The sequence below is a fragment of the Pleurodeles waltl genome, chromosome 10 (assembly GCF_031143425.1).
Source record: "Pleurodeles waltl isolate 20211129_DDA chromosome 10, aPleWal1.hap1.20221129, whole genome shotgun sequence".
Taxonomy (NCBI): Eukaryota; Metazoa; Chordata; class Amphibia; order Caudata; family Salamandridae; genus Pleurodeles; species Pleurodeles waltl.
In genome coordinates, this window is record NC_090449.1 from 838,152,536 (window position 1) to 838,164,601 (window position 12,066).

The window sequence follows — 12,066 nt, forward strand, 5'->3', positions numbered from 1 at the left end:
GAGAACACAACTTCATGGATATTTGATGAAAGAATAAAAAGAGTAGCTGCGGAAGTCAATGGTGACATTCCCCCATTGGGGACCATTTGTGTCTGAAACTGTGTATACCTGGGTCCCCGGGTTATGGGTTATTTCCCCATGTTTTAGACTGTAAATCTTTGGCAGTAGCTGGACTGCAAGAGTTACGCATCCAAGTAATTCACACGTGAGTTAACAGCAAGAAATATGACAGACAGAGATGTTCTCTGTTATACAGATGATTATATCGATAGTCTATTGAAACCTCCCTCTTTTCTTGAAAGGACACCAATGAGTGTTGTAAATGCCCTTCAAGAGAAATCAAACAAACTAGAAAGGATAAAAAAAAACTAGTGAGGACACAACTTCATGGACATTTGATGAACAAATAAAAAGGATAGCCGTGGAAGTTAAGGGTGAGCCCTACCCCTTGGGGACCCTTTGTGTCTGTTACAGGAACTGTAGTAGCCACCATCGGATGAGTCAAGGTCCTCAGCACGAGAACCCAGACGCTGTTAGGTGAAGTCTTTATTGTCCCTGAGACTTCTTTACAGGAGGCAAGCTCAGTCTAAGCCCTTGGAGAAACCTCACAAGCGGAACACAGCAAAGTCCAGTCTTGGTCCTCTCCAAAACAGAAGCAGCAACTGCAGTTCAACCCAGCAAAGCACATGCAGCAAAGGGGCAGTACTCATCACATCTCTTCAGCTGTTCTTCTTGGCAGAGTCTCCTCAAACATCCAGAAGTGCTGTAAAAGTCTGGGGTTTTCGGTCCAATACTTGTACTCATTTCTGTCTTTGAAGTAGGCAAACTTCAAAGGAAAGTCTTTGTAGTGCACAAGACCCTGCCTCTCCTGCCCTGGTCCAGACACACTCTAAGGGTTTGGAGACCGCATTGTGTAGGGACAGGCACACCCCTATTCAGGTGCAAGTGTCAGCTCCTCCCACCACTCTAACCCTGGAAGACCTTTCAGGATATGCAAGGCACATCTTCGCTTCCTTTGTGTGACTGTCTATAGTGAATCCCAAACCAGCCTAACTATCTTCCTGACCCAGACGTGTATTCTGTATCCAGGAAGAGGCACAGAATGATTAAGCAAGAAAATGCCCACTTTCTAAATATGACATTTTCAAACCCGCAATTTAAAAGTCGCCTTCACTAAATAATATATTTTTAATTTGTGAGTTCACAGACTCCAAACTCCAGATCTCTATTTGCTCCCAATTGGAAATTACAATTAAAAGATATTTTAAGGCAATTTCATGTTAACCTATGGGCGAGATAGTCCTTGCAAAAGTGAAAAAACAAATTTGGCAGTATTTTATTAGCAGAACATGTAAAACCATCAGTACATATCCTACCTTTTAAATACACTGCACCCTGCCCATGGGGCTACATTGGGCCTACCCTAAGGGTGCTTTACATGTACTAAAAGGAAAGTTTTGGGCCTGGCAAGTGGGTGCACTTGCCAGTCAACATGGCAGTTTAGAACTGCACACACAGACATTGCAGTGGCATGTCTGAGACATGTTTACAGGGCTTCTCATGTGGGTGGCACAATCAGTGCTGCAGGCCCACTAATAGCATTTGATCTACAGGCTCTGGGCACACGTGGTGCACTATACTAGGGACTTACTGGTAAATCAAATATGCCAATCATGGATAATCCAATCACCAATCCAATTTAGACAGAGAGTGTATGTACTTTAGCACTGGTTAGCAGTGGCAAAGTGTCCAGAGTCCTAAAGCCAACAAAAACAGGTCAGAAAAAAGGAGGCAAAAAGTTTGCAGCTGACTCTGTAGAAAGGACCAGTTCTAAAACAAACCCCCACCTAACTAAACCCAGGGGAGACCAATCAAAACCTTGATTGATTTTCCTGATTGGGGCGATAGAACAGACCCTGGCCTGGGACAGCAGGGGTCCGTTCCCGTTCTATGCCTTTCTGAACCCAGCTGGACCCCTCTGTCTATACTCTCATGGCCCACTGAGCTAAGCCAGGGGGGGACCCCTCTCCTCACCTGCGAATACCATCTGTGCTGCACCTATCCTTACTTTGCTCACTGATGTATCCCAGTGGGCAGACAGTATTATCATGGCCATCACAGTGGGGTGGCTCACTCCATCTCTGGGTGTAACTCCTGTCCCCAACCCAAGGGCAACTGTGTCCATAAGGACAGCAACCCACACAGGCTTCTGACAGCTGTCAGTGATAATAGCCCGGTCTCAGTCCCTCCAGGGCAGTCTAACCTTGGTGGTTTCTCAGAGTAGGGGGGCGTAGCCCCAGGTGACTGGCACTCTTCATCCACTCTCTCTCCCACCAGTTCAAGGTTGATATCCTGAGACTGGTATTGCAGCCCAGGGTCTGTACCCTTAGGCTGGAAAGGAGTCAGGGGTGAGTTCTTCCTGCCCCTGTCCCCCTTCCTGAGGCTCTGTCCCCTCCTTTTGGAAGTAGTACCCCCAGAATTCAGAATTGTCAGGGTGCTTGTGGTAGTCATCCTGCTGATTCTCCCACCAGTTCAGGGATGGCGCCTTAGCAGTGGTGCCCCAGCACAGGGCCGGTACCCTTAGGCTGGACAGGAGACAAGGGTAAGGCTTCCCTCCCCTTGCCCCTCCTTCCCACCTGGAGTGGTACCCCCAGAAGACAACACAGTAGGGACACTGTTAGCAGTCACCCCACCCTCAAAGGTCATGGGGGATACCCTGAACCTGACCCTCCAACCTAGGGTCTGTACCCTGAGGCTGGACCTGTGCCTGGCAAGCCAAGATGTGTGTGGGAGTAACCTTACCCAACCTCCACCCCCCCAAGGGAAACACATTGCTCCTGTTTTGGGTAAGAGTCGGCCGGGCGCAGGTCTCCAGCCCCTTGTCTATCTGACAATGTGTTAAGGTCCCATAGGCCAGAAGCGGCTTCACCAGGGTCAGCCATGGGATGCTCTGACCTCAGAGCTGGCAACCCCTGGTCCCCCAGTCCTCCCGCTGGGGAGTGTCTCCCACCTCAACCCTTTCTCTGGACTTCTGCACCCTCCCACCAGGCGTGGTACTGCCAGACACCAGAACTGGTGGGACGCTTGTCCTTCCACCTCAGCCCTCCCCTCCCCCAAGTTCTCCTGTGGTTCCCCTCAGCAAATGGTGTCCCGGTACAAACTAGGCTCTCCCCCTGGTCTTCTCTCACAGAACCCTCCAGGCTCTGGGACTAGGTATTGGCCAACTTGGGCCTCTGGCCATCACTACTCGCTCTCTTCTGAGACAGGACGTGAGACCCCTAACCCATCCCACTATACTCGTACCTACCTGGGTCACTGCTAACCTCGCTTGCTTGGGGAAAACCTGAGCCAGTCCCATCAGGAGCACCCCCAAATGCATCTTCAAACTCTCTGGTACTTACCCAGAGGTCTGCCTCCAGTGTAAGTGTCAGAGTGTGGTCAGAGAACTCCCCTTCCACCTTGTGTTGGTGTAGCTCTGGAAAACAGGGATTGAACATATGCTCTCTAGCAATCACATCTCCCAGCCCCTTACCTGGGTTAACCAAACTGCCGTCCACCTCACCATCCAGTGTTTTGGAAAAGTACCCCACATCACCCTCTTGAGACAGTATCTGGCTGTCCCTGGCACTCAAACCCACACTCTTCTTGGGTGTCTCCATACTTTACTAGCAGGACTTCTACCAGGGGGAACTCCTCTCTGTTACTCACATCTAGAGCCAGTAGAGGGTCCCTCCCACTACTAGGAATATGACTCCACATGCCAGTTCCCCAATCTACCTCATGGTCCCTGCGCACCACTGGAGCTACCTCATAAACCTGAACCTCCTGGTTGTATGTCATCCCCCTCCTTCAAGTTGGGCACCAAGGTTCTGGGCAAATGCACTTCTCCCACAGTGCTAGACATAACACGTTTGCTGCGACCATCTGAACTGGACTCCGCCCTCATGGCTTCCAGCTTTAGCTCCCCAAGGCTTAGTTCATGAGCTACAAACATTACTTTTCCCTAGCTAAGGATCGCAGCCCGGCTCCCTCAAGCTCTTCATTCAGCTCTCTCAGTCTCTGCTCATGAGCTAGAAGCCATCCATCTTTTTGTGTTTCCCACTCATGGCCACTGTCCTCACTTTCAGAGCAGCCCTCCTCCTCAGAGTCATTTGGTAGTGTTGCTTGCCAGAGTTTTAGCTTCTAACAAAACATAACAGCCTCTGGATACTCCCTTGTGCACCTTCTCTTCAAAACTAGCCTCCTTTCCTTGCAGAAAACTTTTACCTCCCTTATTGTATAGATGTACAGGTGCCAGAAGTTGATTTCCATTCTGCCAAGGCCTCACACGTTTCATCAATAACTAGAGTCCCAAGTATCAACAATACATCCAGGAGGACACCGGAGACCATAAAAGGGAAAATAGGATGAGGTTACGTAATGGCTTGCACTATGCAGTAGTGTACACCAATCATTGTATGTCAGGTAGAAGCACAAATCCTATCCTCCCTACTGATCACCAATGTTAGAAATGGGGTCTCTAGTTGGCAGTCAGTTTGCAACCCGTCCAAGTAGGGACCCTTACTCTAGTTAGGGTAAGGGAGTCACACTCCTAAGAAAACCCCTGCTCTCCCCCTGGGTAGCTTTGCACTATCAGTCAGACTTATCCCGGAGGCAATGTGTTAAGTATTTATACCCACACACAGTAGCACAGTGAAAATACTACACATGGACACCACTCCAATTTAGAAAGATAGCTTTTATTTATCTAACTAAAACACAACCAAAATGACAAAAATCCAACATACACAAGCACAAATATGGATTTTTTAAAGATTAAATCTCAATAAAGTGCTTAGAAACACAATAGCTCCAACTGGTGCTATCACGGTGTTGTGACGGAGTTGTTGCCAACTAGCCCAATGCCAGTCACGAGAGAGTGCTGCGCCAGTCACTAAGTAGCACGAACCCCAGGTACAGTACCTTAGAAACTAGACAGAGTCAAAGACATAGCACGGAGTCGGGGAGTGGGGGGGGGCGCTGGAGCCAGTGCAGCGTTGGTTCCATGCGGCTACGCAGGAGGCAAGGTGTTGGTTCCTTATGGAGGTGAGGCATCAGTTCTTTCAGAGGCAGGGAGGTGAGACCACGTCGGCTGTGAGGCATCGTTTCCTGACAATCCGACGGGGTCGATGAGTCCAGCGGGCCAATATGCGGTGAGGTGACTTTACAGGGGTGTGGTCACACCACGGGCCTCAGCGGAGTTTGGTGTCACGGACATTGGTGACACGGCATTCAGGGCTCATGATATCATGGGACTTCAGAGACAATGCAACAGCGTCGGGTCAGCAGCGCCAGGCCTGTGGCATCGGTCATTGCACTTTAGAGGGGAACAGGGCTTTGGGTGTAGGCAGCAGTGCTGCGTCGGGCAGCTGTGCCAGTTCTGGAGTCATCCGGAGTCAGTGTGCCTGGTTTTTCTTGTTTTTATGCCAGTGTTCACTTCCAAGGGCTCAGGAACTGGAGTGGGCACCACCTGGCAAGTTAGGGTCCTCACCACGAGAACACAGAGGATGATAGGTGAAGTCTTTATTGTCCCTGAGACTTCTTAAGAGGAGGCAAGCTCAGTCAAAGCCCTTGGAGAAACTTCACAAGCAGGATACACAGCAAAGTCCAGCATTTGTCCTCTTCAAAGCTAAAGCAGAAACTGCAGTCCAACCTAGCAAAGCACACACAGCAAGTTTACAGTACTCCTCCTCACAGCTCTTCAGCTGTTCTTCTTGGCAGAGTCTCCTCAAGCATCCAGAAGTGTTCGAAAAGTCCGGGATTTAGGTCCAAAACTTATACTCATGTCTGCCTTTTGAAGTATGCAAACTTCAAAGAAAAGTCTTTGTGGTGCGCAAGACCCTGCCTTTCCTGCCCTGGTCCCAGGCTTGCTCTAGGTGGTTGGAGACTGCATTGTGTAATGACAGGCACAGGGCTAGTCAGGCGCAAGTGTCAGCTCCTCCACCACTGTAGCCCAAGAAGACCCTTCAGGATATGCAGGGCACATCTCAGCTCCCTTTGTGTGGCTATCTTAAGTGAATTTACAACCAGCCCTACTGTCATCCTGACCTAGACGTGTATTTCACAGCTAGGCAGAGGCTCAGAATGGTTAAGCAAGAAAATGCCCACTTTCCAAAAGTGGCATTTTCAAACATGCAATTAAAAAGCCACCTTCACTAAAAGATGTATTTTCAAATTTTGAGTTCAGAGACCCTGAACTCCACATCTCTATCTGCTTTCAATGGCAAATTACACTTAAAGGATATTTCGGGGCAATCTCCATGTTAAAATATGGGAGAGATGGGCCTTGCAATTGTGAAAACTGAATGTAGAGTATGTCACTAGCAGGACCTATAAAACACACCCGTACATATCCTATCTTTTAAATACACTGCACCCTACCCATAAGGCTACCTTGGGCCTACCTTAGGGATGCCTTACATGTACTAAAAGGGAAGGTTTTGCCTGGCAAGTAGGTGCACTTGCCAGGTTAACATGGCAGTTTAAAACTGCACACACAGACACTGCAAATGCAGGTCTGAGACCTGTTTACAGGGCTACTCGTGTGGGTGGCACAATCAGTGCTGCAGGCCCACTAGTAGCATTTGGTTTACAGGCCCTGGGCACACATGGTGGACTATACTATGGGCATACTAGTAAATCAGATATGCCAATCATGGATAAACCAATTACCAATATGACTTAGGCAGAGAGCATATGCACTTTAGCACTGGTTAGCAGTGGTAAAGTGTCCAGAGTCCTAAAGTCAACACAAACAGGTCAGAAAAAATAGAGGGAAGGAGGCAAAATGTTTGGGGCTGACCCTGCAGAAAGGGCCAGATCCAACATTAATACATAATCCATTACACGGTTCCTTGATGTACTGTGCTCAAGGTTAGTGTGAAAGGTTTACTATGTGCAAAACAATAGAACATCTATTACCAAGCTAACTTTCTCATGAGAACAATGTCTGAAAGGAAAGTTCACCTTAACAAAAATTAGTAAACATTTTCTACACAATCAGTAAACAGGGCCTTGCAGTCTACTGGTCACAAAGCAGAGTGAATTAAAACAGCACATTAATTTATGCAAATAAGGCACTTTAACACTCAAAATTATGAACCCAACATTACTAAGCTATGGCAGTGCTCATGTTACAATACATTTGAACGAAATAACTTATGACAGTGAACTACAAACCTGAACTTTTACATATAATATTTTGAATTTTTTTCTTCAAAAAAACATTGTTTTAATGGAAACTGTCAATTAACATGATAAACTACAACATATAAATAAATTAATTTGTTAAACATAAAGTTAGTTATTAGTTAAAGCCTTTCGATGACCTTTTCTACAGTGAATGCACATTATTATGGCTTTCAGTGTACCACATTACAACTAAACTATTAATATTTTAATAAACAAAATGCATATATTGTCACATATTGATGAACACTATGACATTAGGGACAGTACTAAAATATACGCTACCTCGTTGCTCATTATTGTTTGAATGATCTTCATAAGAGATACCTGGTCTACCTGAAGCTGAAGTACCAGCTACCTCTTTTCTTCAAGAGTCTCCACACATATCCTACTAGCTGTCAACAGGGACCATAATGAACACTTGAGATGCAGTGGTGGGTGGAGATGTTGGTGAAGCGCCTCTTGCCCAGTGGCAGCCAGCATTCACTCTTGCATATACACCAGCATTACTGGAATAGATGGATCTGAGCAGCTGTACAGGAAATGCAAACTGGCTTGCAGTCTTTGAACCAGACAGCAAAGAAAAGCAGTTCAGGGCAACAAATGAATCACCATAGTTACTGTAAAATGCACCCCCAACCTCTGGTGTATTAATCCCTAAAATGATGAACAAAAGCAAGCACTCCAGAAGTTCACGATTCTTTCATTACACTTTGCATCAGCTCTTTTTCCCTAGTTGAAAGACAAACAGGCCCCTATATAAGCACCTCTAGCTTTGTCTAGAGATATGTGAAGCTACAAGTCTATGGGTCCATTGATGAGTGATGCCGCTAGTGGCTATAAAGTCAACACAACATGATAAGCACTAACATATTGTAGTTATTTTAACAAATACTTCCATGGAATATCAAAGTAAGAGTATCAGGTTGGTACTGCCTACTGTCACTAACAGCAGTAGTGTAACTCGGCTTGCATACCACCCTCTTTTCTACCATGTCTAGACAGGTCTGAGCGACTGCATATTGGCAATTCTAGAGCTTTTCTTGTGTCCTTCTATCTACAACACAGCCACACATAAGCCACAGATTGCATCAAATGCCACCTTCTATCCCTCCATGTTTTGTCTGCCTTGCATGATCTCCTGGCTTCTGAACAAAGTGGGGGATGCCAACGTGGAAAGCAGGAAGCAGATGAGCATGCTCAGTGACCGGGCACAAGTGCATTCATCTGACTCCATGTCAATGGGGATAACGATGAGGGAGGATGAGCGATTGCCAACCTGTATGTGATCTACAAAATTAACGAGCAGAAAAAAAAGTTGAATTTCACCCTAACCTTATTCAAAATTGGGCTAGGCCTTTGCATACAAATATATAATTACTCATGCAATCAGAGGACTTGTTTCAATCTCTTCAAATTGAGTATCTTTATGAAAATCGTAGTTCTATACATATAACTCTTCAATTTATTTTTTTGTTAATCCAACCTGTGGTGAAATGTTTGTTCATCTACCACGAGGATGCGCAGTTCTGTCAACTCCAAGCCCCAAAATAAGAGGATCACAGGACAGAGTAAAACAAAAGTTAACTGAAATCTCTGATTGGTAGCCTATAGTTGTAATGGTCAGCATGCTGTGGCTTGTCTGATGTTGGACGCTGTTCAGTCTGGTTTTGCTAATTTCTATTGTATTCTGAGAAGGCTCTGAACTCATGTAACCTGGAATCTTCAGAATTGTGTATTTGGGATAGCCCATGGTGAAGGAAATATATTGTGCATAGAGAAGGAGCTTGCTGAAGCTTGTCCTTATGATCCTTCTCAGTTCCACCTTGGTGCAGGGCATTCTATCCAGTGCATGTTTTGATTGGTCCCAATGCCTTTTGAATATGTGCCATTACGGTGTGGGAAGTGCAGGTAGACGAAACAAACAACATCTAGACTATCAACCACCAAACAGAGTTTTAATTAAATTAATTGTGTTAGAGTTCCAGTAGGGTTGTGAATACATACACTCATTTTTAGTAATTGAGGTGTTTCGCAATGGTACATACCCAGTGTGGCATTTGGATGTTTGGTATTCTGTTGAAATGTTTTGAGTTTAAGGAGGGTCCTGTGTTGTCACATTTTTCCCAAAACGGCAACATCCTTCCTGTATATCTCTTTTTTCCAAATGCGTGTTTGGTTTATTAAAATGTACCAGAAGTTCCATGCTGTTAGACATTATTCTACCTTGACCATGTCTCTAATTATAGTTTGTCCCTGGAAAAATAAGTAGTCATACATATTTAAAACGAAAAGACCAAAACAAAATGTTAAACTGCAGGTCGGGTATTTTGAAGCTATAAATCTGACTCAAATGTGTTGAACAATAACCAGAGGTAAGTGGCCACTATTCTTCCTGCTTTGCAGCGATTGGTAGGTAGCTACAACAGTTTAGCATTTTTTTTCTTGTGGCTGGTGAATAATGGCTTCGTGTTGGAACAGGCTATTCCTAATACATGTTTATTTATATCCACAGGCTTTCCTTGGCAAGATCCTCTTGGGAGAAGTGTGTAATCTGCTATGGTGGGTAGGGATTTCAGTTACCCTTTTCGGGCTGCTGTTGCTGCATACCAGGCCACCTCAAGCAGATCAAATGGATTCTGAGAAAAAAGAAAAGTAGCGTTGCTGAAAGCGTAGTCATGAAAGTGGAACTTTATTCAGATATTTATTTTGAAAAAATGCGTATTTTATAAGGCGAGCTAGACAAATTTGTTCTGAACTATAAATAATGTACATTTATTAAAGTGGGCTCATGATAATTTCTTCTTGACTTTTTGTCAATATCTGTTCCGGTAGTGAATTGGTCACCTGAGATGAAAATCAATATTTCAAAAATGAAGGACTGTAGCAAGTTGTAAACAACCTAAATGAATACATAGACATATGTTAAAATAGGGTGACACTGAAGCAAAAGATAGCAACTTCTATAATGGTGTTGGAGTTTTTAATGCAGATTTACGTTTTGCTTGCATACTGGTAGTATACAGCCTCATGAACCCCTCCAGCGCAGTAAAGCTTCAAATTAGTGTATGTCCTGTGTTGATGCTGAACTATGGCAAATTTTAAACACAAAATGTTCATGGTTGTTACCCCACTGTTTGTGTCATACAAATACATATTGTGGAGGGAAATGGCGACTCTCAGACACTGCTTCAGTATGCTGTGCTTGGTGTTGGATAGTGCATTAAAAGCATGCATGAGCAGGATGCTGAAGTTGTCCCAGATGATGGTATCGCACTTGTGATCAAAATTAATTGTCAAATGTAGGTAGGTATATAATACGTCAGAAAGTGTTTGTGGACAAATAAACCTGGAGTAGAATGTGGTGACTATTCTGGGGGAATATTTGAGGTGAAGAGAACACACAGAATATTAAGTGGTTGTACCAGTTGGAAATTATGTTCATCCTGAAATGGCCTACAACCAGGATGCAAAGAAAACAACAACACAGAATTTCAGAGTTAAGTTACATTGTTTGACTCACCTTATTAACAAATAAAAAAAGCATTCATATTTTCTCAGAAGTTGATAGTATTCTTGCTAGTGAAATGTACTAGAACGGTAAAAATTAACAAAAAAAATAAAATTCTGTTGCCTCCACTAGTGGATTTGTTTTTGTTCTTGATTTTGTGCCATTAGGTGTTCCCAAGAGCTGTGGCCAGGATTTCAGTTATGTCTGTAACATTGGTAGAGTTAAATAATTGCATTATTTCCTTAGCTTATCCTTAAGGAGGTGGTACAAGCGTTGGCATAGTTTCAGAGAAATATTAGAGAAATCGCCATAGTTATTGAAGTGAAACCTTGTTCAGCCTGACATTAGAAATCCATTGCTATTCATGTTTCCCTGCACCAGAATACATCCCAGTATTACATCTGATCTGCAACATGAACATGCATTGCTACTTGATCAGTGTCAACAAAATTGATTGGAACTCCAACCAGACTAAGAAAAGGAATTTGTCTCAGTCAGTAGCGGAATAGAGATACAAGGCCCATCAAGGTATATTAAAGCACCTGATGTGGAAATGCATTGAAACTAGCGTCTTCTTGCCATAGGTATCAATGGGCTTAGTTTCATCTTTGACACCGAAATGGCTTTAGGGTTTTTAAAATTTATGCCATGAGAAATACGGTGGAATCTCGCTCCAACTGGTGGAAATATGTTTTTTAAGGAGCAAAACCTCTAAAAGAATTAATGTACTGATGTGTGCTGGGTGATACGTTCTCACTGTCACTGCTGCTTGCTTCTTGTTTACTTCAGTGTTTCTGGTTGTGTGCTTAGCATATTGTGGAAGGCTGAGTTTGTTGCCAGAAATCGTAGTAATTCCCTGTCTTGATGTAGCAAAGCTGAAGGGATACGGGGACCGCTGTTTCCTGAAATCTCTTAGGAATAAGGTAAATGTTGCCAGTAGCTTCTGAGACAAAGCAACAGAAGATACATGGAAAGTAGGCACATTTTTAAAACACAATGGGGATAGTAGCTTTATGCACAGTGTAGACTGACAGTGTAGAGCCTCAAAATGGCCGGAATGTCCTCAGCAAACCATAGAGAAATATTTTATCCAAAGAAGCCTGTTCAAAGAATAAAGTGAACAGGAGAACATCTTAAAAATGTGGCTGCAAATGCAGTTGTATTAGGATGTGAAATGAAATTGGTTCACATATTTGTAACCAGCAAGCTCAGCAACTCAAGGGTAGAACGTTTGAACTTGAAAACTGTCCAGGATGTGTGTGAAACAAGACAATTTAGAAGTGCAAAGTTGATCCTGTTACCTTCATGGTTTAAGCTGGAAAATAACT

The 12,066-nt window shown here is 44.3% G+C and overlaps 1 protein-coding gene across 1 annotated transcript in view; it reads left to right on the forward strand.

Moving 5' to 3' along the window:
* Window positions 1-10,866, forward strand: part of TMEM42 (transmembrane protein 42) — a 36,171-nt gene extending 25,305 nt beyond the window's left edge. Inside the window, exon 3 of the mRNA XM_069211511.1 lies at window positions 9,743-10,866. Coding sequence (XP_069067612.1) covers window positions 9,743-9,886 — 144 coding nt within the window. The 3' untranslated portion in view covers window positions 9,887-10,866. The remainder of the gene's footprint in view (window positions 1-9,742) is intronic.
* Window positions 10,867-12,066: the final 1,200 nt, after the last annotated feature.